The sequence below is a fragment of the Ranitomeya imitator genome, chromosome 1 (genome assembly GCF_032444005.1).
Source record: "Ranitomeya imitator isolate aRanImi1 chromosome 1, aRanImi1.pri, whole genome shotgun sequence".
Taxonomy (NCBI): Eukaryota; Metazoa; Chordata; class Amphibia; order Anura; family Dendrobatidae; genus Ranitomeya; species Ranitomeya imitator.
This window is the reverse complement of record NC_091282.1, coordinates 14,797,960-14,821,251: the sequence shown is the minus strand read 5'-3', so window position 1 is coordinate 14,821,251 and position 23,292 is coordinate 14,797,960. Positions and strand designations below refer to the sequence as shown.

The following is a 23,292-nucleotide window of genomic DNA, read 5'->3' as shown; positions in this document are numbered from 1 at the left end:
TTGCTTGCCTGAGGAGGTGGTGATGGCGAACTCAGTCGAGGGGTTCAAAAGAGGCCTGGATGTCTTCCTGGAGCAGAACAATATTGTATCATACAATTATTAGGTTCTGTAGAAGGACGTAGATCTGGGTATTTATTATGATGGAATATAGGCTGAACTGGATGGACAAATGTCTTTTTTCGGCCTTACTAACTATGTTACTATGTAAACCATGATGCTGCCACCACCATGTTTGACAGTGGGGATGGTGTGTTCAGGGTGATGAGCTGTGTTGCCTTTTCGCCAAACATATCGTTTGGCATTTTGTTGCCAAAAAGTTTGATTTTGGTTTCATCTGACCAGAACACCTTCTTCCACGTGTTTGGTGTCTCCCAGGTGGCTTGTTGCAAACTTTAAACGACACTTTTTATGGATATCTTTGAGAAATGGCTTTCTTCTTGCCACTCTTCCATAAAGGCCAGATTTGTGCAGTGTACGACTGATTGTTGTCCTATGGACAGTGTTATGAACAGGTAATTCAGAACCACAATGGACCTTGAAGTTCAGAGCATACAAAGTGACCTGACATTTACCAAAAACATATGACGAGCTCTGAGACGTGGAAACTCTGCTGACCGCAATCCCTAATCCTATCACACCACACTAGAGGTAGCCGTGGATTGCGCCTAACGCTCCCTATGCAACTCGGCACAGCCTGAGAAACTAACTAGCCCTGAAGATAGAAAAATAAGCCTACCTTGCCTCAGAGAAATTCCCCAAAGGAAAAGGCAGCCCCCCACATATAATGACTGTGAGTAAAGATGAAAATACAAACACAGAGATGAAATAGATTTAGCAAAGTGAGGCCCGACTTACTGAATAGACCGAGGATAGGAAAGAAGCTTTGCGGTCAACACAAAAACCTACAAACAACCACGCAGAGGGGCAAAAAGACCCTCCGCACCGACTAACGGTACGGAGGTGCTCCCTCTCCGTCTCAGAGCTTCCAGCAAGCAAGAATAACCAATATAGCAAGCTGGACAGAAAATATAGCAAACAAAAATAACATAAGCAGAACTTAGCTTATGCAGGATAGACAGGCCACAGGAACGATCCAGGAGGAAGCAAGACCAATACTGGAACATTGACTGGAGGCCAGGATCAAAGCACCAGGTGGAGTTAAATAGAGCAGCACCTAACGACTTAACCTCATCACCTGAGGAAGGAAACTCAGAAGCCGCAGTACCACTCTCATCCACCAAAGGAAGCTTATAGACAGAACCAGCCGCAGTACCACTCACGACCACAGGAGGGAGCTTGGCCACAGAATTCACAACAGGACAGACTGTCCCACCTCAGCTGTAGATCTCTGCAGTTCATCCAGAGTGATCATGGGCCTCTTGGCTGCATCTCTGATCAGTCTTCTCCTTGCTTGAGATGAAAGTTTAGAGGGACGGCCGGGTCTTGGTAGATTTGCAGCGGTATGATACTCCTTCCATTTCAATATGATCGCTTGCACAGTGCTCCTTGGGATGTTTATTGTTTTGTATCCAAATCCGGCTTTAAACTTCTCCACAACAGTATCACGGACCTGTCTGTTGTGTTCCTTGGTCTTCATGATGCTCTGTGTGCTTCACACAGAACCCTGAGACTATCACAGAGCAGGTACATTTATACGGAGACTTGATTACACACAGGTGGATTATATTTATCATCATTAGGCATTTAGGACAACATTGGATCATTCAGAGATCCACAATGAACTTCTGGAGTGAAAGTAAAGGGGCCGAATAATATTGCACGCCCCACTTTTGGGTTTTTGAATTTCCACAAAAATTTTAAATAACCAATAAATTTCATTCAACTTCACAATTGTGTTCCACTTGTTGTTGATTCTTCATCAAAAATGTACATTTGGTATCTTTATGTTTGAAGCATGATATGTGGGAAAAGGCTGAAAAGTTCCAGGGGGCCGAATACTTTCGTAAGGCACTGTATGACCCAACATGAAGTAACAATAATGGCTCCGATGTTCCAGATCTGACGTCTTAGTACAATCAGATTGTAACACTTTACCCTCGTACATGCTGTTGTCAATTGAAAAAATGGTACATCAGGCGGTAAGAAACATAGTGGGCATCAGCTCACCCAATTAATCGCCATGAAGAATTACTGTCACGGCAGCCAGATACCTGCTGAGATACCCAGTGTCTAAAGAGTAAGCACAACTATGAAACCAGCGAGATCGTCTCACCTGGTGGTGTAAGAGGCCGGAGCTCCTCCATCATCACATCCTGGTACCGATCCTGGTGTCCTTCTAGATACTCCCACTCCTCCATGGAGAGATAGACAGCGACGTCCTGACACCTTATAGGAACCTGACAACAGCCACACCGTCATCACCCAGAATCCTCCAGTGCTGTATAATATCCCAGCAGTCACCTCTCCGCTCATTACCCAGAATCCTCCAGTCCTGTATAATGTCCCAGCAGTCACCTCTCCGCTCATCACCCAGAACCCTCCAGTGCTGTATAATGTCCCAGCAGTCACCTCTCCTCTCATCACCCAGAATCCTCCAGTGCTGTATAATGTCCCAGCAGTCACCTCTCCGCTTATCACCCAGAATCCTCCAGTCCTGAATAATGTCCCAGCAGTCACCTCTCCGCTCATCACCCAGAACCCTCCAGTGCTGTATAATGTCCCAGCAGTCACCTCTCCTCTCATCACCCAGAATCCTCCAGTGCTGTATAATGTCCCAGCAGTCACCTCTCCGCTCATCACCCAGAATCCTCCAGTCCTGTATAATGTCCCAGCAGTCACCTCTCCGCTCATCACCCAGAATCCTCCAGTGCTGTATAATGTCCCAGCAGTCACCTCTCCGCTCATCACCCAGAATCCTCCAGTGCTATATAATGTCCCAGCAGTCACCTCTCCGCTCATCACCCAGAATCCTCCAGTCCTGAATAATGTCCCAGCAGTCACCTCTCCGCTCATCATCCAGAATCCTCCAGTGCTGTATAATGTCCCAGCAGTCACCTCTCCGCTCATCACCCAGAATCCTCCAGTGCTGTATAATGTCCCAGCAGTCACCTCTCCGCTCATCACCCAGAATCCTCCAGTGCCATCCTGTATAATGTCCCAGCAGTCACCTCTCCGCTCATCACCCAGAATCCTCCAGTGCTGTATAATGTCCCAGCAGTCACCTCTCCGCTCATCACCCAGAATCCTCCAGTGCTGTATAATGTCCCAGCAGTCACCTCTCCGCTCATCACCCAGAATCCTCCAGTCCTGTATAATGTTCCAGCAGTCACCTCTCCGCTCATCACCCAGAATCCTCCAGTGCTGTATAATGTCCCAGCAGTCACCTCTCCGCTCATCACCCAGAATCCTCCAGTCCTGTATAATGTCCCAGCAGTCACCTCTCCGCTCATCACCCAGAATCCTCCAGTGCTGTATAATGTCCCAGCAGTCACCTCTCCGCTCATCACCCAGAATCCTCCAGTCCTGTATAATGTCCCAGCAGTCACCTCTCCGCTCATCACCCAGAATCCTCCAGTCCTGTATAATGTTCCAGCAGTCACCTCTCCGCTCATCACCCAGAATCCTCCAGTGCTGTATAATGTCCCAGCAGTCACCTCTCCGCTCATCACCCAGAATCCTCCAGTGCTGTATAATGTCCCAGCAGTCACCTCTCCGCTCATCACCCAGAATCCTCCAGTCCTGTATAATGTCCCAGCAGTCACCTCTCCGCTCATCACCCAGAATCCTCCAGTCCTGTATAATGTTCCAGCAGTCACCTCTCCGCTCATCACCCAGAATCCTCCAGTCCTGTATAATGTCCCAGCAGTCACCTCTCCGCTCATCACCCAGAATCCTCTAGTGCTGTATAATGTCCCAGCAGTCACCTCTCCGCTCATCACCCAGAATCCTCCAGTGCTGTATAATGTCCCAGCAGTCACCTCTCCGCTCATCACCCAGAATCCTCCAGTCCTGTATAATGTTCCAGCAGTCACCTCTCCGCTCATCACCCAGAATCCTCCAGTCCTGTATAATGTTCCAGCAGTCACCTCTCCGCTCATCACCCAGAATCCTCCAGTCCTGTATAATGTTCCAGCAGTCACCTCTCCGCTCATCACCCAGAATCCTCCAGTCCTGTATAATGTCCCAGCAGTCACCTCTCCGCTCATCACCCAGAATCCTCCAGTGCTGTATAATGTCCCAGCAGTCACCTCTCCGCTCATCACCCAGAATCCTCCAGTGCTGTATAATCTCCCAGCAGTCACCTCTCCGCTCATCACCCAGAATCCTCCAGTGCTGTATAATGTCCCAGCAGTCACCTCTCCGCTCATCACCCAGAATCCTCCAGTGCTGTATAATGTCCCAGCAGTCTCCTCTCCGCTCATCACCCAGAACCCTCCAGTGCTGTATAATGTCCCAGCAGTCACCTCTCCGCTCATCACCCAGAATCCTCCAGTCCTGTATAATCTCCCAGCAGTCACCTCTCCGCTCATCACCCAGAAACCTCCAGTCCTGTATAATGTCCCAGCAGTCACCTCTCCGCTCATCACCCAGAATCCTCCAGTCCTGTATAATCTCCCAGCAGTCACCTCTCCGCTCATCACCCAGAAACCTCCAGTCCTGTATAATGTCCCAGCAGTCTCCTCTCCGCTCATCACCCAGAATCCTCCAGTCCTGTATAATGTCCCAGCAGTCACCTCTCCGCTCATCACCCAGAATCCTCCAGTCCTGTATAATCTCCCAGCAGTCACCTCTCCGCTCATCACCCAGAATCCTCCAGTGCTGTATAATCTCCCAGCAGTCACCTCTCCGCTCAGCAGCTCAATCATCTTGTTGCTGAGCTCCAGGATCTTCTTGTTCCTCTCATGTAGCATGGAGTGCGGGGGAGGCTCTGTGATGGGGCCCGGGCTCCGCCCTCCTGACTCCTGGAGATGGATGATGGGAGTCACACCGTCCCCCAGTGTCTTCCTCACTATTGTGTAATCCTGTGTATGGAGAGAGACACTTAGGGAGAAGATTCCTTCCCGACTCCAGATCTGACAATCAGTAGAAATCCCGGGATCAATAACCGTTTCCAGTAATCTGGGGCCATAACCGGGAATATTATTCCCCTCCGGACAGACATCCCGGCCCCTCTACAGCTCTTATAGGGAATCCCCATGACAACTCCTCCGGGCAGAGAGCTCCACACAATCACTGCTCTTACAGTAAAGAATCCTTCTCTCTATTCTGGATGTCGGACTTGTCACAGAACACAATAAAGCTGATAGAAATGTAGAGGAGTTACCTCTCCGCTCAGCAGGGAGATGATCTCCAGGGCGAAGTGGAATAATCTTCTGGTGGTCTCATCCCTGTCCTCGTCCATCCTCGGGGTCATTCAGGAGGAGGAGGGATGAGCACTGGATCAGCTGGAGGGATCTCGTCCTGCCGGAAAAATTAATGATGAAGGAGAAGATGGAAATCACCGGGGACGAGAGAACGACAATCACTAAATTCTGCCAAATATCAACATTTATCAGGAGGAATCTGGAGGAAAAGCCACAAAAATCCACTGCGGCCTCGTGGGCGGGGGACGGTCACCGTGGTAACTACATCACCAGCAGAGGCCGGTCACTGTGGTAACTACACCTTCAACGGAGGAGGTCACCGTGGTAACTACACAGCCAGTGGAGGACGGTCACCGTGGTAACTACACCGTCAGCAGAGGTTGGTCACCTTGGTAACTGCACCGCTAGCAAAGGTCAGTAACCGTGTCAGTAACCGTGGTAACTACAACCTTCAGCAGAGGTTGGTCACCGTGGTAACTACACCACAAGCGGGGACGGTTACCGTGCTAACTACATCGCCGGTGGAGGCTGTGAGATGAGGAGGAGATGTTCATCCCTGTTGCTATAGCCCCTTCCAATGAGAGCTACCATATTTTTCAGACTATAAGACGCACTTTTTCCTCCCAAAATGTGGAAAAAATGGGGAGTCCGGATATACCGGCTCTGTCTGTGGTGGGGAGGTGCGGAGCGGTTTTGGTGGAGCAGAGGATCACAGAGGCAGGAGCCAGCCGATGCGGCTAACTCCTGTGCCCGCTGCTAAAGAGAAATGAATATTCACTGCATTCAATGCCCATGGGCGTGCAGGGCAATGAATATTCATTACTTTTTTGCATCCTGGTATTCATGGACCCATCCTTATCCTGGTATGATTGGCCCTATCAGGAAAGATTAAAAAAAACAAACCATTACACTTCCTTCCTCCGTTCCCTCGCAGCGTCCTACTCCAGTGCCAGCAGCTGCTTAACGATTGTAAGCAGCACATGGCAGGGACGAGACCGCCGGCAGCAGCAGGAAGGCTCCGGCTGACACTGCGCGCTACTGAAGGGCAATGAATACTCACTGCTCTCTGCGATGAACAGTCCCGGTGAGTATTCCGGCAGCTGTGCTCTGCTTGTGACGTCCCTGCCATGTGCTGCTTACAAGCATTAGTCAGCTACTGGCAACGGAGTAGGACGCTGCGAGGGAGCGGCGGAAGGAAGTGTAATGGTTTTTTATTTTAATCTTTTCTGATGGAGCCAATCATACCAGGATAGGAATGAGGGAGCCATGTGTATCAGGATAGGGATGAGGGGCCATGCATTCCAGGGTAGGGATGAGGAGCCATGTATACCAGGATAGGGATGAGGGGCCATGCATTCCAGGATAGGGATGAGGAGCCATGTATATCAGGATAGGGATGAGGGGCCATGCATACCAGGATAGGGATGAGGAGCCATGCATATCAGGATAGGGATGAGGGGGCCATGAATACCAGATTAGGGATGAGGGAGCCATGCATACCAGGATAGGGATGAGGCGGCCTTGCATACCAGGATAGGGATGAGGGAGCCATGTATATCAGGTAGGGATGAGGGGGCCATGAATACCAGAATAGGGATGAGGAGCCATGCATACCAGGATAGGAATGAGGAGACCATGCATACCAGCATAGGGATGAGGGGGCCATGCATACCAGGATAGGAATGAGGGGGCCATGCATACCAGGATAGGGATGAGGGAGCCATGTATATCAGGTAGGGATGAGGGGGCCATGAATACCAAAATAGGGATGAGGGGCCATGCATACCAGAATAGGGATGAGGGGCCATGCATACCAGAATAGGGATGAGGGGGCCATGCATACCAGGATGGGGATGAGAGGGCCATGCATACCAGGATAGGAATGAGGAGGCCATGCATATCAGGATAGGGATGAGGAGCCATGCATACCAGGATAGAGATGAGGAGGCCATGTATACCAGGATAGAGATGAGGAAGCCATGCATACCAGGATAAGGATGAGGGAGCCATGTATATCAGGTAGGGATGAGGGGGCCATGCATACCAGGATAGGGAAGAGGGGGGCCATGCATACCAGGATAGGGATGAGGGGGCCATGCATGCTAGGATAGGGATGAGGGGGCCATGCATACCAGGATAGAGATGAGGGGGCCATGCATATCAGGATAGAGATGAGGGGGCCATGCATATCAGGATAGGGATGAGGGGGCCATGCATATCAGGATAGGGATGAGGGGGGCCATGCATACCAGGATGGGAATGAGAGGGCCATGCATACCAGGATAGGGATGAGGAGCCATGCGTACCAGGATAGGGATGAGGGGGTCATGTGTACCACGGTAGGGAGGAGGGGGCCATGCATATCAGGATAGGGATGAGGGGGCCATGCATACCAGGATAGGGATGAGGGGGCCATGCATACCAGGATAGGGATGAGGGGGCCATGCATACCAGGATAGGGAGGAGGGGGCCATGCATACCAGGATAGGGAGGAGGGGGCCATGCATATCAGGATAGGGAGGAGGGGGCCATGCATACCAGAATAGGTATGAGGAGCCATGCATACCAGGATAGGGATAAGAGGGCCATGCATACCAGGATAGGGATGAGGGGCCATGCATACCAGGATAGGGAGGAGGGGGCCATGCATATCAGGATAGGGAGGAGGGGGCCATGCATACCAGAATAGGGATGAGGGGGCCATGCATATCAGGATAGGGATAAGGGAGCCATGTGTACCAGGATAGGAATGAGGGGGTCATGTGTACTAGGGTAGGGAGGAGGGAGCAATGTATACCAGGATAGGGATGAGGGGCCATGTGTATCAGGATAGGGATGAGGTGGCCATGCATATCAGGATAGGGATGAGGAGGCCATGCATACCAGGATAGGGATGAGGAGCCATGCATACCAGGATAGGGATGAGGGAGCCATGCATACCAGGATAGGGATGAGGGAGCCATGCATACCAGGATAGGGATGAGGGAGCCATGCATACCAGGATAGGGATGAGGGGCCATGCATACCAGGATAGGGATGAAGGCCATGCATAACAGGATAGGGATGAGGGAGCCATGCATACCAGGATAGGGATGAGGAGCTATGCATACCAGGATAGGGATGAGAGAGCCATGCATACTAGGATAGGGATGAGGGAGCCATGCATACCAGGATAGGGATGAGGGAGCCATGCATGCAGGATAGGGATGAGGGAGCCATGCATACCAGGATAGGGATGAAGGCCATGCATATCAGGATAGGGATGAGGGAGCCATGCATACCAGGATAGGGATGAGGGGCCATGCACACCAGGATAGGGATGAGGGAGCCATGCATACCAGGATAGGGATGAGGAGCCATGCATACCAGGATAGGGATGAGGGAGCCATGCATACCAGGATAGGGATGAGGGAGCCATGCATACCAGGATAGGGATGAGGAGGCCATGTTTATCAGGATGGGTATGAGGGAACCTTATTTACCAGGATAGGGGATACTAAGTACAGAATTGATCACATTTTTTGCTTCAGTTTCTTTTTTCCTAATTTCCTCCTCTAAAACCTAGGTGCGTCTTATGGTCCGGTGAGTCACATAGTCTGAAAAATACGGTAATTTTGGCTGAGATACAAGCGATCTCCAGATCTTCCATCTTATTGGTCCAAATTAAAAATAAAATAAATACGATGCATCGGAGGCAAGAAAATACACAGCCGGTGTCTGTCCGTGTCCGATCCTTGTCTGGTCTCAGGTCCCGGAAATGAGAGAGCGGGAGGAATGGCTTCTTACATCACCAGTCAGAGAGTATTGTACTTGTGAATAGCAAGGTGGTAAATGATGTCTCTATATAGAGGGTCTGTGTATTATACAATCCTTTGTATCTGAGTACAGTAATCTGGGGAGAACCGGTCTGATAATAATTTCCCACCGTAAATCTCTCCTCCCTCAGGTAATGTGATGTAAGAAGCCATTCCTCCCGCTCTCTCATCTCTGTGATGTAAGAGGCCATTCCTCTCGCTCTCTCATCTCTGTGATGTAAGAAGCCATTCCTCCCACTCTCTCATCTCTGTGATGTAAGAAGCCATTCCTCCCGCTCTCTCATCTCTGTGATGTAAGAAGCCATTCCTCCCACTCTCTCATCTCTGTAATGTAAGAAGCCATTCCTCCCGCTCTCTCATCTCTGTGATGTAAGAAGCCATTTCTCCCACTCTCTCATCTCTGTAATGTAAGAAGCCATTCCTCCCGCTCTCTCATCTCTGTGATGTAAGAAGCCATTTCTCCCACTCTCTCATCTCTGTAATGTAAGAAGCCATTCCTCCCGCTCTCTCATCTCTGTGATGTAAGAAGCCATTCCTCCCGCTCTCATCTCTGTAATGTAAGAAGCCATTCCTCCCGCTCTCTCATCTCTGTAATGTAAGAAGCCATTCCTCCCGCTCTCTCATCTCTGTGATGTAAGAGGCCATTCCTCCCGCTCTCTCATCTCTGTGATGTAAGAAGCCATTCCTCCCGCTCTCTCATCTCTGTAATGTAAGAAGCCATTCCTCCCGCTCTCTCATCTCTGTGATGTAAGAGGCCATTCCTCCCGCTCTCTCATCTCTGTAATGTAAGAAGCCATTCCTCCCGCTCTCTCATCTCTGTAATGTAAGAAGCCATTCCTCCCGCTCTCTCATCTCTGTAATGTAAGAAGCCATTCCTCCCGCTCTCTCATCTCTGTAATGTAAGAAGCCATTCCTCCCGCTCTCATCTCTGTAATGTAAGAAGCCATTCCTCCCACTCTCTCATCTCTGTGATGTAAGAGGCCATTCCTCCCGCTCTCTCATCTCTGTGATGTAAGAAGCCATTCTTCCCGCTCTCTCATCTCTGTAATGTACGAAGCCATTCCTCCCGCTCTCATCTCTGTGATGTAAGAAGCCATTCCTCCCGCTCTCTCATCTCTGTGATGTAAGAAGCCATTCCTCCCTCAGGTAATGTGATGTAAGAAGCCATTCCTCCCGCTCTCTCATCTCTGTGATGTAAGAAGCCATTCCTCCCGCTCTCTCATCTCTGTGATGTAAGAAGCCATTCCTCCCGGTCTCTCATCTCTGTGATGTAAGAAGCCATTCCTCCCACTCTCTCATCTCTGTGATGTAAGAAGCCATTCCTCCCGCTCTCTCATCTCTGTGATGTAAGAAGCCATTCCTCCCACTCTCTCATCTCTGTGATGTAAGAAGCCATTCCTCCCGCTCTCATCTCTGTAATGTAAGAAGCCATTCCTCCCACTCTCTCATCTCTGTAATGTAAGAAGCCATTCCTCCCGCTCTCATCTCTGTAATGTAAGAAGCCATTCCTCCCGCTCTCTCATCTCTGTGATGTAAGAAGCCATTCCTCCCGCTCTCTCATCTGTGATGTAAGAAGCCATTCCTCCCACTCTCTCATCTCTGTAATGTAAGAAGCCATTCCTCCCGCTCTCATCTGTGATGTAAGAAGCCATTCCTCCCGCTCTCTCATCTCTGTAATGTAAGAAGCCATTCCTCCCGCTCTCTCATCTCTGTAATGTAAAAAGCCATTCCTCCCGCTCTCTCATCTCTGTGATGTAAGAAGCCATTCCTCCCGCTCTCATCTCTGTAATGTAAGAAGCCATTCCTCCCGCTCTCTCATCTCTGTAATGTAAGAAGCCATTCCTCCCGCTCTCTCATCTCTGTAATGTAAGAAGCCATTCCTCCCGCTCTCTCATCTCTGTGATGTAAGAGGCCATTCCTCCCGCTCTCTCATCTCTGTGATGTAAGAAGCCATTCTTCCCGCTCTCTCATCTCTGTAATGTACGAAGCCATTCCTCCCGCTCTCATCTCTGTGATGTAAGAAGCCATTCCTCCCGCTCTCTCATCTCTGTGATGTAAGAAGCCATTCCTCCCTCAGGTAATGTGATGTAAGAAGCCATTCCTCCCGCTCTCTCATCTCTGTGATGTAAGAAGCCATTCCTCCCGCTCTCATCTCTGTAATGTAAGAAGCCATTCCTCCAGCTCTCATCTCTGTAATGTAAGAAGCCATTCCTCCCGCTCTCTCATCTCTGTAATGTAAGAAGCCATTCCTCCCGCTCTCTCATCTCTGTGATGTAAGAAGCCATTCCTCCCGCTCTCTCATCTCTGTGATGTAAGAAGCCATTCCTCCCGCTCTCTCATCTCTGTAATGTAAGAAGCCATTCCTCCCGCTCTCTCATCTGTGATGTAACAAGCCATTCCTCCCGCTCTCTCATCTCTGTAATGTAAGAAGCCATTCCTCCCGCTCTCTCATCTCTGTGATGTAAGAAGCCATTCCTCCCGCTCTCTCATCTCTGTGATGTAAGAAGCCATTCCTCCCGCTCTCATCTCTGTAATGTAAGATGCCATTCCTCCCGCTCTCTCATCTCTGTGATGTAAGAAGCCATTCCTCCCGCTCTCTCATCTCTGTAATGTAAGAAGCCATTCCTCCCGCTCTCTCATCTCTGTAATGTAAGAGGCCATTCCTCCCGCTCTCTCATCTCTGTAATGTAAGAAGCCATTCCTCCCGCTCTCTCATCTCTGTGATGTAAGAAGCCATTCCTCCCGCTCTCTCATCTCTGTGATGTAAGAAGCCATTCCTCCCGCTCTCTCATCTCTGTGATGTAAGAAGCCATTCCTCCCGCTCTCTCATCTCTGTGATGTAAGAAGCCATTCCTCCCGCTCTCTCATCTCTGTGATGTAAGAAGCCATTCCTCCCGCTCTCTCATCTCTGTGATGTAAGAAGCCATTCCTCCCGCTCTCTCATCTCTGTAATGTAAGAAGCCATTCCTCCCGCTCTCTCATCTCTGTGATGTAAGAAGCCATTCCTCCCACTCTCTCATCTCTGTAATTTAAGAAGCCATTCCTCCCGCTCTCTCATCTCTGTAATGTAAGAAGCCATTCCTCCCGCTCTCATCTCTGTGATGTAAGAGGCCATTCCTCCCGCTCTCTCATCTCTGTGATGTAAGAGGCCATTCCTCCCGCTCTCTCATCTCTGTGATGTAAGAAGCCATTCCTCCCGCTCTCTCATCTCTGTGATGTAAGAAGCCATTCCTCCCGCTCTCTCATCTCTGTGATGTAAGAAGCCATTCCTCCCGCTCTCTCATCTATGTGATGTAAGAAGCCATTCCTCCCGCTCTCTCATCTCTGTAATGTAAGAAGCCATTCCTCCCGCTCTCTCATCTCTGTGATGTAAGAGGCCATTCCTCCCGCTCTCTCATCTCTGTAATGTAAGAAGCCATTCCTCCCGCTCTCTCATCTCTGTAATGTAAGAAGCCATTCCTCCCGCTCTCTCATCTCTGTGATGTAAGAAGCCATTCCTCCCGCTCTCTCATCTCTGTGATGTAAGAAGCCATTCCTCCCGCTCTCTCATCTCTGTAATATAAGAAGCCATTCCTCCCGCTCTCTCATCTCTGTGATGTAAGAAGCCATTCCTCCCGCTCTCTCATCTCTGTGATGTAAGAAGCCATTCCTCCCGCTCTCTCATCTCTGTAATGTAAGAAGCCATTCCTCCCGCTCTCTCATCTCTGTGATGTAAGAAGCCATTCCTCCCACTCTCTCATCTCTGTAATTTAAGAAGCCATTCCTCCCGCTCTCTCATCTCTGTAATGTAAGAAGCCATTCCTCCCGCTCTCTCATCTCTGTAATGTAAGAAGCCATTCCTCCAGCTCTCTCATCTCTGTAATGTAAGAAGCCATTCCTCCCGCTCTCTCATCTCTGTGATGTAAGAAGCCATTCCTCCCACTCTCTCATCTCTGTAATGTAAGAAGCCATTCCTCCCGCTCTCATCTCTGTAATGTAAGAAGCCATTCCTCCCGCTCTCTCATCTCTGTGATGTAAGAAGCCATTCCTCCCGCTCTCTCATCTCTGTAATGTAAGAAGCCATTCCTCCCACTCTCTCATCTCTGTAATGTAAGAAGCCATTCCTCCCGCTCTCATCTCTGTGATGTAAGAAGCCATTCCTCCCGCTCTCTCATCTCTGTAATGTAAGAAGCCATTCCTCCCGCTCTCTCATCTCTGTGATGTAAGAAGCCATTCCTCCCGCTCTCTCATCTCTGTAATGTAAGAAGCCATTCCTCCCGCTCTCATCTCTGTGATGTAAGAAGCCATTCCTCCCGCTCTCTCATCTCTGTGATGTAAGAGGCCATTCCTCCCGCTCTCTCATCTCTGTGATGTAAGAAGCCATTCCTCCCGCTCTCTCATCTCTGTGATGTAAGAAGCCATTCCTCCCGCTCTTTCATCTCTGTGATGTAAGAAGCCATTCCTCCCGCTCTCTCATCTATGTGATGTAAGAAGCCATTCCTCCCGCTCTCTCATCTCTGTAATGTAAGAAGCCATTCCTCCCGCTCTCTCATCTCTGTGATGTAAGAGGCCATTCCTCCCGCTCTCTCATCTCTGTGATGTAAGAAGCCATTCCTCCCGCTCTCTCATCTCTGTGATGTAAGAAGCCATTCCTCCCGCTCTCTCATCTCTGTAATGTAAGAAGCCATTCCTCCCGCTCTCATCTCTGTGATGTAAGAAGCCATTCCTCCCGCTCTCTCATCTCTGTGATGTAAGAGGCCATTCCTCCCGCTCTCTCATCTCTGTGATGTAAGAAGCCATTCCTCCCGCTCTCTCATCTCTGTGATGTAAGAAGCCATTCCTCCCGCTCTTTCATCTCTGTGATGTAAGAAGCCATTCCTCCCGCTCTCTCATCTATGTGATGTAAGAAGCCATTCCTCCCGCTCTCTCATCTCTGTAATGTAAGAAGCCATTCCTCCCGCTCTCTCATCTCTGTGATGTAAGAAGCCATTCCTCCCGCTCTCTCATCTCTGTGATGTAAGAAGCCATTCCTCCCGCTCTCTCATCTCTGTAATATAAGAAGCCATTCCTCCCGCTCTCTCATCTCTGTGATGTAAGAAGCCATTCCTCCCGCTCTCATCTCTGTAATGTAAGAAGCCATTCCTCCCGCTCTCTCATCTCTGTAATGTAAGAAGCCATTCCTCCCGCTCTCTCATCTCTGTAATGTAAGAAGCCATTCCTCCCGCTCTCTCATCTCTGTAATGTAAGAAGCCATTCCTCCCGCTCTCTCATCTCTGTGATGTAAGAAGCCATTCCTCCCGCTCTCTCATCTCTGTGATGTAAGAAGCCATTCCTCCCGCTCTCTCATCTCTGTAATGTAAGAAGCCATTCCTCCCGCTCTCTCATCTCTGTGATGTAAGAAGCCATTCCTCCCGCTCTCTCATCTCTGTGATGTAAGAAGCCATTCCTCCCGCTCTCTCATCTCTGTGATGTAAGAAGCCATTCCTCCCGCTCTCTCATCTCTGTGATGTAAGAAGCCATTCCTCCCGCTCTCTCATCTCTGTAATGTAAGAAGCCATTCCTCCCGCTCTCTCATCTCTGTAATGTAAGAAGCCATTCCTCCCGCTCTCTCATCTCTGTGATGTAAGAAGCCATTCCTTCCGCTCTCTCATCTCTGTAATGTAAGAAGCCATTCCTCCCGCTCTCTCATCTCTGTGATGTAAGAAGCCATTCCTCCCGCTCTCTCATCTCTGTGATGTAAGAGGCCATTCCTCCAGCTCTCTCATCTCTGTAATGTAAGAAGCCATTCCTCCCCCTCTCTCATCTCTGTAATGTAAGAAGCCATTCCTCCCGCTCTCTCATCTCTGTAATGTAAGAAGCCATTCCTCCCGCTCTCTCATCTCTGTAATGTAAGAAGCCATTCCTCCCGCTCTCTCATCTCTGTAATGTAAGAAGCCATTCCTCCCGCTCTCTCATCTCTGTGATGTAAGAAGCCATTCCTCCCGCTCTCTCATCTCTGTAATGTAAGAAGCCATTCCTCCCGCTCTCTCATCTCTGTAATGTAAGAAGCCATTCCTCCCGCTCTCTCATCTCTGTAATGTAAGAGGCCATTCCTCCCGCTCTCTCATCTCTGTGATGTAAGAAGCCATTCCTCCCGCTCTCTCATCTCTGTGATGTAAGAAGCCATTCCTCCCGCTCTCTCATCTCTGTAATGTAAGAAGCCATTCCTCCCGCTCTCTCATCTCTGTGATGTAAGGAGCCATTCCTCCAGCTCTCTCATCTCTGTAATGTAAGAAGCCATTCCTCCCGCTCTCTCATCTCTGTAATGTAAGAGGCCATTCCTCCCGCTCTCTCATCTCTGTGATGTAAGAAGCCATTCCTCCCGCTCTCTCATCTCTGTAATGTAAGAGGCCATTCCTCCCGCTCTCTCATCTCTGTGATGTAAGAAGCCATTCCTCCCGCTCTCTCATCTCTGTAATGTAAGAAGCCATTCCTCCCGCTCTCTCATCTCTATAATTTAAGAAGCCATTCCTCCCGCTCTCTCATCTCTGTGATGTAAGAAGCCATTCCTCCCGCTCTCTCATCTCTGTGATGTAAGAAGCCATTCCTCCCACTCTCTCATCTGTGTGATGTAAGAAGCCATTCCTCCCGCTGTCTCATCTCTGTGATGTAAGAAGCCATTCCTCCCGCTCTCTCATCTCTGTGATGTAAGAAGCCATTCCTCCCGCTCTCTCATCTCTGTGATATAAGAAGCCATTCCTCCCGCTCTCTCATCTCTGTAATGTAAGAAGCCATTCCTCCCGCTCTCTCATCTCTGTGATATAAGAAGCCATTCCTCCCGCTCTCTCATCTCTGTAATGTAAGAAGCCATTCCTCCAGCTCTCATCTCTGTAATGTAAGAAGCCATTCCTCCCGCTCTCTCATCTCTGTAATGTAAGAAGCCATTCCTCCCGCTCTCTCATCTCTGTGATGTAAGAAGCCATTCCTCCCGCTCTCTCATCTCTGTGATGTAAGAAGCCATTCCTCCCGCTCTCTCATCTCTGTAATGTAAGAAGCCATTCCTCCCGCTCTCTCATCTGTGATGTAACAAGCCATTCCTCCCGCTCTCTCATCTCTGTGATGTAAGAAGCCATTCCTCCCGCTCTCTCATCTCTGTGATGTAAGAAGCCATTCCTCCCGCTCTCTCATCTCTGTGATGTAAGAAGCCATTCCTCCCGCTCTCATCTCTGTAATGTAAGATGCCATTCCTCCCGCTCTCTCATCTCTGTGATGTAAGAAGCCATTCCTCCCGCTCTCTCATCTCTGTAATGTAAGAAGCCATTCCTCCCGCTCTCTCATCTCTGTAATGTAAGAGGCCATTCCTCCCGCTCTCTCATCTCTGTAATGTAAGAAGCCATTCCTCCCGCTCTCTCATCTCTGTGATGTAAGAAGCCATTCCTCCCGCTCTCTCATCTCTGTGATGTAAGAAGCCATTCCTCCCGCTCTCTCATCTCTGTGATGTAAGAAGCCATTCCTCCCGCTCTCTCATCTCTGTGATGTAAGAAGCCATTCCTCCCGCTCTCTCATCTCTGTGATGTAAGAAGCCATTCCTCCCGCTCTCTCATCTCTGTGATGTAAGAAGCCATTCCTCCCGCTCTCTCATCTCTGTAATGTAAGAAGCCATTCCTCCCGCTCTCTCATCTCTGTGATGTAAGAAGCCATTCCTCCCACTCTCTCATCTCTGTAATTTAAGAAGCCATTCCTCCCGCTCTCTCATCTCTGTAATGTAAGAAGCCATTCCTCCCGCTCTCTCATCTCTGTAATGTAAGAAGCCATTCCTCCAGCTCTCTCATCTCTGTAATGTAAGAAGCCATTCCTCCCGCTCTCTCATCTCTGTGATGTAAGAAGCCATTCCTCCCACTCTCTCATCTCTGTAATGTAAGAAGCCATTCCTCCCGCTCTCTTCTCTGTAATGTAAGAAGCCATTCCTCCCGCTCTCTCATCTCTGTGATGTAAGAAGCCATTCCTCCCGCTCTCTCATCTCTGTAATGTAAGAAGCCATTCCTCCCACTCTCTCATCTCTGTGATGTAAGAAGCCATTCCTCCCGCTCTCTCATCTCTGTAATGTAAGAAGCCATTCCTCCCGCTCTCATCTCTGTGATGTAAGAGGCCATTCCTCCCGCTCTCTCATCTCTGTGATGTAAGAGGCCATTCCTCCCGCTCTCTCATCTCTGTGATGTAAGAAGCCATTCCTCCCGCTCTCTCATCTCTGTGATGTAAGAAGCCATTCCTCCCGCTCTCTCATCTCTGTGATGTAAGAAGCCATTCCTCCCGCTCTCTCATCTATGTGATGTAAGAAGCCATTCCTCCCGCTCTCTCATCTCTGTAATGTAAGAAGCCATTCCTCCCGCTCTCTCATCTCTGTGATGTAAGAGGCCATTCCTCCCGCTCTCTCATCTCTGTAATGTAAGAAGCCATTCCTCCCGCTCTCTCATCTCTGTAATGTAAGAAGCCATTCCTCCCGCTCTCTCATCTCTGTGATGTAAGAAGCCATTCCTCCCGCTCTCTCATCTCTGTGATGTAAGAAGCCATTCCTCCCGCTCTCTCATCTCTGTAATATAAGAAGCCATTCCTCCCGCTCTCTCATCTCTGTGATGTAAGAAGCCATTCCTCCCGCTCTCTCATCTCTGTGATGTAAGAAGCCATTCCTCCCGCTCTCTCATCTCTGTAATGTAAGAAGCCATTCCTCCCGCTCTCTCATCTCTGTGATGTAAGAAGCCATTCCTCCCACTCTCTCATCTCTGTAATTTAAGAAGCCATTCCTCCCGCTCTCTCATCTCTGTAATGTAAGAAGCCATTCCTCCCGCTCTCTCATCTCTGTAATGTAAGAAGCCATTCCTCCAGCTCTCTCATCTCTGTAATGTAAGAAGCCATTCCTCCCGCTCTCTCATCTCTGTGATGTAAGAAGCCATTCCTCCCACTCTCTCATCTCTGTAATGTAAGAAGCCATTCCTCCCGCTCTCATCTCTGTAATGTAAGAAGCCATTCCTCCCGCTCTCTCATCTCTGTGATGTAAGAAGCCATTCCTCCCGCTCTCTCATCTCTGTAATGTAAGAAGCCATTCCTCCCACTCTCTCATCTCTGTAATGTAAGAAGCCATTCCTCCCGCTCTCATCTCTGTGATGTAAGAAGCCATTCCTCCCGCTCTCTCATCTCTGTAATGTAAGAAGCCATTCCTCCCGCTCTCTCATCTCTGTGATGTAAGAAGCCATTCCTCCCGCTCTCTCATCTCTGTAATGTAAGAAGCCATTCCTCCCGCTCTCATCTCTGTGATGTAAGAAGCCATTCCTCCCGCTCTCTCATCTCTGTGATGTAAGAAGCCATTCCTCCCGCTCTCTCATCTCTGTAATGTAAGAAGCCATTCCTCCCGCTCTCTCATCTCTGTGATGTAAGAAGCCATTCCTCCCGCTCTCTCATCTCTGTAATGTAAGAAGCCATTCCTCCCGCTCTCTCATCTCTGTGATGGAAGAAGCCATTCCTCCCGCTCTCTCATCTCTGTGATGTAAGAAGCCATTCCTCCCGCTCTCTCATCTCTGTGATGTAAGAAGCCATTCCTCCCGCTCTTTCATCTCTGTGATGTAAGAAGCCATTCCTCCCGCTCTCTCATCTATGTGATGTAAGAAGCCATTCCTCCCGCTCTCTCATCTCTGTAATGTAAGAAGCCATTCCTCCCGCTCTCTCATCTCTGTGATGTAAGAGGCCATTCCTCCCGCTCTCTCATCTCTGTAATGTAAGAAGCCATTCCTCCCGCTCTCTCATCTCTGTAATGTAAGAAGCCATTCCTCCCGCTCTCTCATCTCTGTGATGTAAGAAGCCATTCCTCCCGCTCTCTCATCTCTGTGATGTAAGAAGCCATTCCTCCCGCTCTCTCATCTCTGTAATATAAGAAGCCATTCCTCCCGCTCTCTCATCTCTGTGATGTAAGAAGCCATTCCTCCCGCTCTCATCTCTGTAATGTAAGAAGCCATTCCTCCCGCTCTCTCATCTCTGTAATGTAAGAAGCCATTCCTCCCGCTCTCTCATCTCTGTAATGTAAGAAGCCATTCCTCCCGCTCTCTCATCTCTGTAATGTAAGAAGCCATTCCTCCCGCTCTCTCATCTCTGTGATGTAAGAAGCCATTCCTCCCGCTCTCTCATCTCTGTGATGTAAGAAGCCATTCCTCCCGCTCTCTCATCTCTGTAATGTAAGAAGCCATTCCTCCCGCTCTCTCATCTCTGTGATGTAAGAAGCCATTCCTCCCGCTCTCTCATCTCTGTGATGTAAGAAGCCATTCCTCCCGCTCTCTCATCTCTGTGATGTAAGAAGCCATTCCTCCCGCTCTCTCATCTCTGTGATGTAAGAAGCCATTCCTCCCGCTCTCTCATCTCTGTAATGTAAGAAGCCATTCCTCCCGCTCTCTCATCTCTGTAATGTAAGAAGCCATTCCTCCCGCTCTCTCATCTCTGTGATGTAAGAAGCCATTCCTTCCGCTCTCTCATCTCTGTAATGTAAGAAGCCATTCCTCCCGCTCTCTCATCTCTGTGATGTAAGAAGCCATTCCTCCCGCTCTCTCATCTCTGTGATGTAAGAGGCCATTCCTCCAGCTCTCTCATCTCTGTAATGTAAGAAGCCATTCCTCCCCCTCTCTCATCTCTGTAATGTAAGAAGCCATTCCTCCCGCTCTCTCATCTCTGTAATGTAAGAAGCCATTCCTCCCGCTCTCTCATCTCTGTAATGTAAGAAGCCATTCCTCCCGCTCTCTCATCTCTGTAATGTAAGAAGCCATTCCTCCCGCTCTCTCATCTCTGTGATGTAAGAAGCCATTCCTCCCGCTCTCTCATCTCTGTAATGTAAGAAGCCATTCCTCCCGCTCTCTCATCTCTGTAATGTAAGAAGCCATTCCTCCCGCTCTCTCATCTCTGTAATGTAAGAGGCCATTCCTCCCGCTCTCTCATCTCTGTGATGTAAGAAGCCATTCCTCCCGCTCTCTCATCTCTGTGATGTAAGAAGCCATTCCTCCCGCTCTCTCATCTCTGTAATGTAAGAAGCCATTCCTCCCGCTCTCTCATCTCTGTGATGTAAGGAGCCATTCCTCCAGCTCTCTCATCTCTGTAATGTAAGAAGCCATTCCTCCCGCTCTCTCATCTCTGTAATGTAAGAGGCCATTCCTCCCGCTCTCTCATCTCTGTGATGTAAGAAGCCATTCCTCCCGCTCTCTCATCTCTGTAATGTAAGAAGCCATTCCTCCCGCTCTCTCATCTCTGTAATGTAAGAGGCCATTCCTCCCGCTCTCTCATCTCTGTGATGTAAGAAGCCATTCCTCCCGCTCTCTCATCTCTGTGATGTAAGAAGCCATTCCTCCCGCTCTCTCATCTCTGTAATGTAAGAAGCCATTCCTCCCGCTCTCTCATCTCTGTGATGTAAGGAGCCATTCCTCCAGCTCTCTCATCTCTGTAATGTAAGAAGCCATTCCTCCCGCTCTCTCATCTCTGTGATGTAAGAAGCCATTCCTCCCGCTCTCTCATCTCTGTAATGTAAGAAGCCATTCCTCCCGCTCTCTCATCTCTGTAATGTAAGAAGCCATTCCTCCCGCTCTCTCATCTCTGTAATGTAAGAGGCCATTCCTCCCGCTCTCTCATCTCTGTGATGTAAGAAGCCATTCCTCCCGCTCTCTCATCTCTGTAATGTAAGAAGCCATTCCTCCCGCTCTCTCATCTCTGTAATGTAAGAGGCCATTCCTCCCGCTCTCTCATCTCTGTGATGTAAGAAGCCATTCCTCCCGCTCTCTCATCTCTGTGATGTAAGAAGCCATTCCTCCCGCTCTCTCATCTCTGTGATGTAAGAAGCCATTCCTCCCGCTCTCTCATCTCTGTAATGTAAGAAGCCATTCCTCCCGCTCTCTCATCTCTATAATTTAAGAAGCCATTCCTCCCGCTCTCTCATCTCTGTGATGTAAGAAGCCATTCCTCCCGCTCTCTCATCTCTGTGATGTAAGAAGCCATTCCTCCCACTCTCTCATCTGTGTGATGTAAGAAGCCATTCCTCCCGCTGTCTCATCTCTGTGATGTAAGAAGCCATTCCTCCCGCTCTCTCATCTCTGTGATGTAAGAAGCCATTCCTCCCGCTCTCTCATCTCTGTGATATAAGAAGCCATTCCTCCCGCTCTCTCATCTCTGTAATGTAAGAAGCCATTCCTCCCGCTCTCTCATCTCTGTGATATAAGAAGCCATTCCTCCCGCTCTCTCATCTCTGTAATGTAAGAAGCCATTCCTCCCGCTCTCTCATCTCTGTAATGTAAGAAGCCATTCCTCCCGCTCTCTCATCTCTGTAATGTAAGAAGCCATTCCTCCCGCTCTCTCATCTCTGTGATGTAAGAAGCCATTCCTCCCGCTCTCTCATCTCTGTAATGTAAGAAGCCATTCCTCCCGCTCTCTCATCTCTGTGATGTAAGAAGCCATTCCTCCCGCTCTCTCATCTCTGTAATGTAAGAAGCCATTCCTCCCGCTCTCTCATCTCTGTAATGTAAGAGGCCATTCCTCCCGCTCTCTCATCTCTGTAATGTAAGAAGCCATTCCTCCCGCTCTCTCATCTCTGTGATGTAAGAAGCCATTCCTCCCGCTCTCTCATCTCTGTGATGTAAGAAGCCATTCCTCCCGCTCTCTCATCTCTGTGATGTAAGAAGCCATTCCTCCCGCTCTCTCATCTCTGTGATGTAAGAAGCCATTCCTCCCGCTCTCTCATCTCTGTGATGTAAGAAGCCATTCCTCCCGCTCTCTCATCTCTGTGATGTAAGAAGCCATTCCTCCCGCTCTCTCATCTCTGTAATGTAAGAAGCCATTCCTCCCGCTCTCTCATCTCTGTGATGTAAGAAGCCATTCCTCCCACTCTCTCATCTCTGTAATTTAAGAAGCCATTCCTCCCGCTCTCTCATCTCTGTAATGTAAGAAGCCATTCCTCCCGCTCTCTCATCTCTGTAATGTAAGAAGCCATTCCTCCAGCTCTCTCATCTCTGTGATGTAAGAAGCCATTCCTCCCACTCTCTCATCTCTGTAATGTAAGAAGCCATTCCTCCCGCTCTCATCTCTGTAATGTAAGAAGCCATTCCTCCCGCTCTCTCATCTCTGTGATGTAAGAAGCCATTCCTCCCACTCTCTCATCTCTGTAATGTAAGAAGCCATTCCTCCCGCTCTCATCTCTGTGATGTAAGAAGCCATTCCTCCCGCTCTCTCATCTCTGTGATGTAAGAAGCCATTCCTCCCGCTCTCTCATCTCTGTAATGTAAGAAGCCATTCCTCCCGCTCTCTCATCTCTGTGATGTAAGAAGCCATTCCTCCCGCTCTCTCATCTCTGTAATGTAAGAAGCCATTCCTCCCGCTCTCATCTCTGTGATGTAAGAGGCCATTCCTCCCGCTCTCTCATCTCTGTGATGTAAGAGGCCATTCCTCCCGCTCTCTCATCTCTGTGATGTAAGAAGCCATTCCTCCCGCTCTCTCATCTCTGTGATGTAAGAAGCCATTCCTCCCGCTCTCTCATCTCTGTGATGTAAGAAGCCATTCCTCCCGCTCAATCATCTATGTGATGTAAGAAGCCATTCCTCCCGCTCTCTCATCTCTGTAATGTAAGAAGCCATTCCTCCCGCTCTCTCATCTCTGTGATGTAAGAGGCCATTCCTCCCGCTCTCTCATCTCTGTAATGTAAGAAGCCATTCCTCCCGCTCTCTCATCTCTGTAATGTAAGAAGCCATTCCTCCCGCTCTCTCATCTCTGTGATGTAAGAAGCCATTCCTCCCGCTCTCTCATCTCTGTGATGTAAGAAGCCATTCCTCCCGCTCTCTCATCTCTGTAATATAAGAAGCCATTCCTCCCGCTCTCTCATCTCTGTGATGTAAGAAGCCATTCCTCCCGCTCTCATCTCTGTAATGTAAGAAGCCATTCCTCCCGCTCTCTCATCTCTGTAATGTAAGAAGCCATTCCTCCCGCTCTCTCATCTCTGTAATGTAAGAAGCCATTCCTCCCGCTCTCTCATCTCTGTGATGTAAGAAGCCATTCCTCCCGCTCTCTCATCTCTGTGATGTAAGAAGCCATTCCTCCAGCTCTCTCATCTCTGTGATGTAAGAAGCCATTCCTCCCGCTCTCTCATCTCTGTGATGTAAGAAGCCATTCCTCCCGCTCTCTCA

At 49.3% G+C, this 23,292-nt stretch overlaps 1 protein-coding gene across 1 annotated transcript in view; it reads right to left on the bottom strand.

Annotated features, from left to right (window-relative positions):
• LOC138657454 (zinc finger protein 773-like) overlaps positions 1–23,292 on the bottom strand; it is a 42,117-nt gene that overhangs the window by 13,869 nt on the left and 4,956 nt on the right. Inside the window, exons 2-4 of the mRNA XM_069745248.1 lie at positions 5,285–5,421; positions 4,803–4,982; positions 2,234–2,357 (exon numbers count right to left, since the gene is read on the bottom strand). Of these exons, the coding sequence (XP_069601349.1) occupies positions 2,234–2,357; positions 4,803–4,982; positions 5,285–5,374 (394 nt within the window). The 5' untranslated portion in view covers positions 5,375–5,421. The remainder of the gene's footprint in view (positions 1–2,233; positions 2,358–4,802; positions 4,983–5,284; positions 5,422–23,292) is intronic.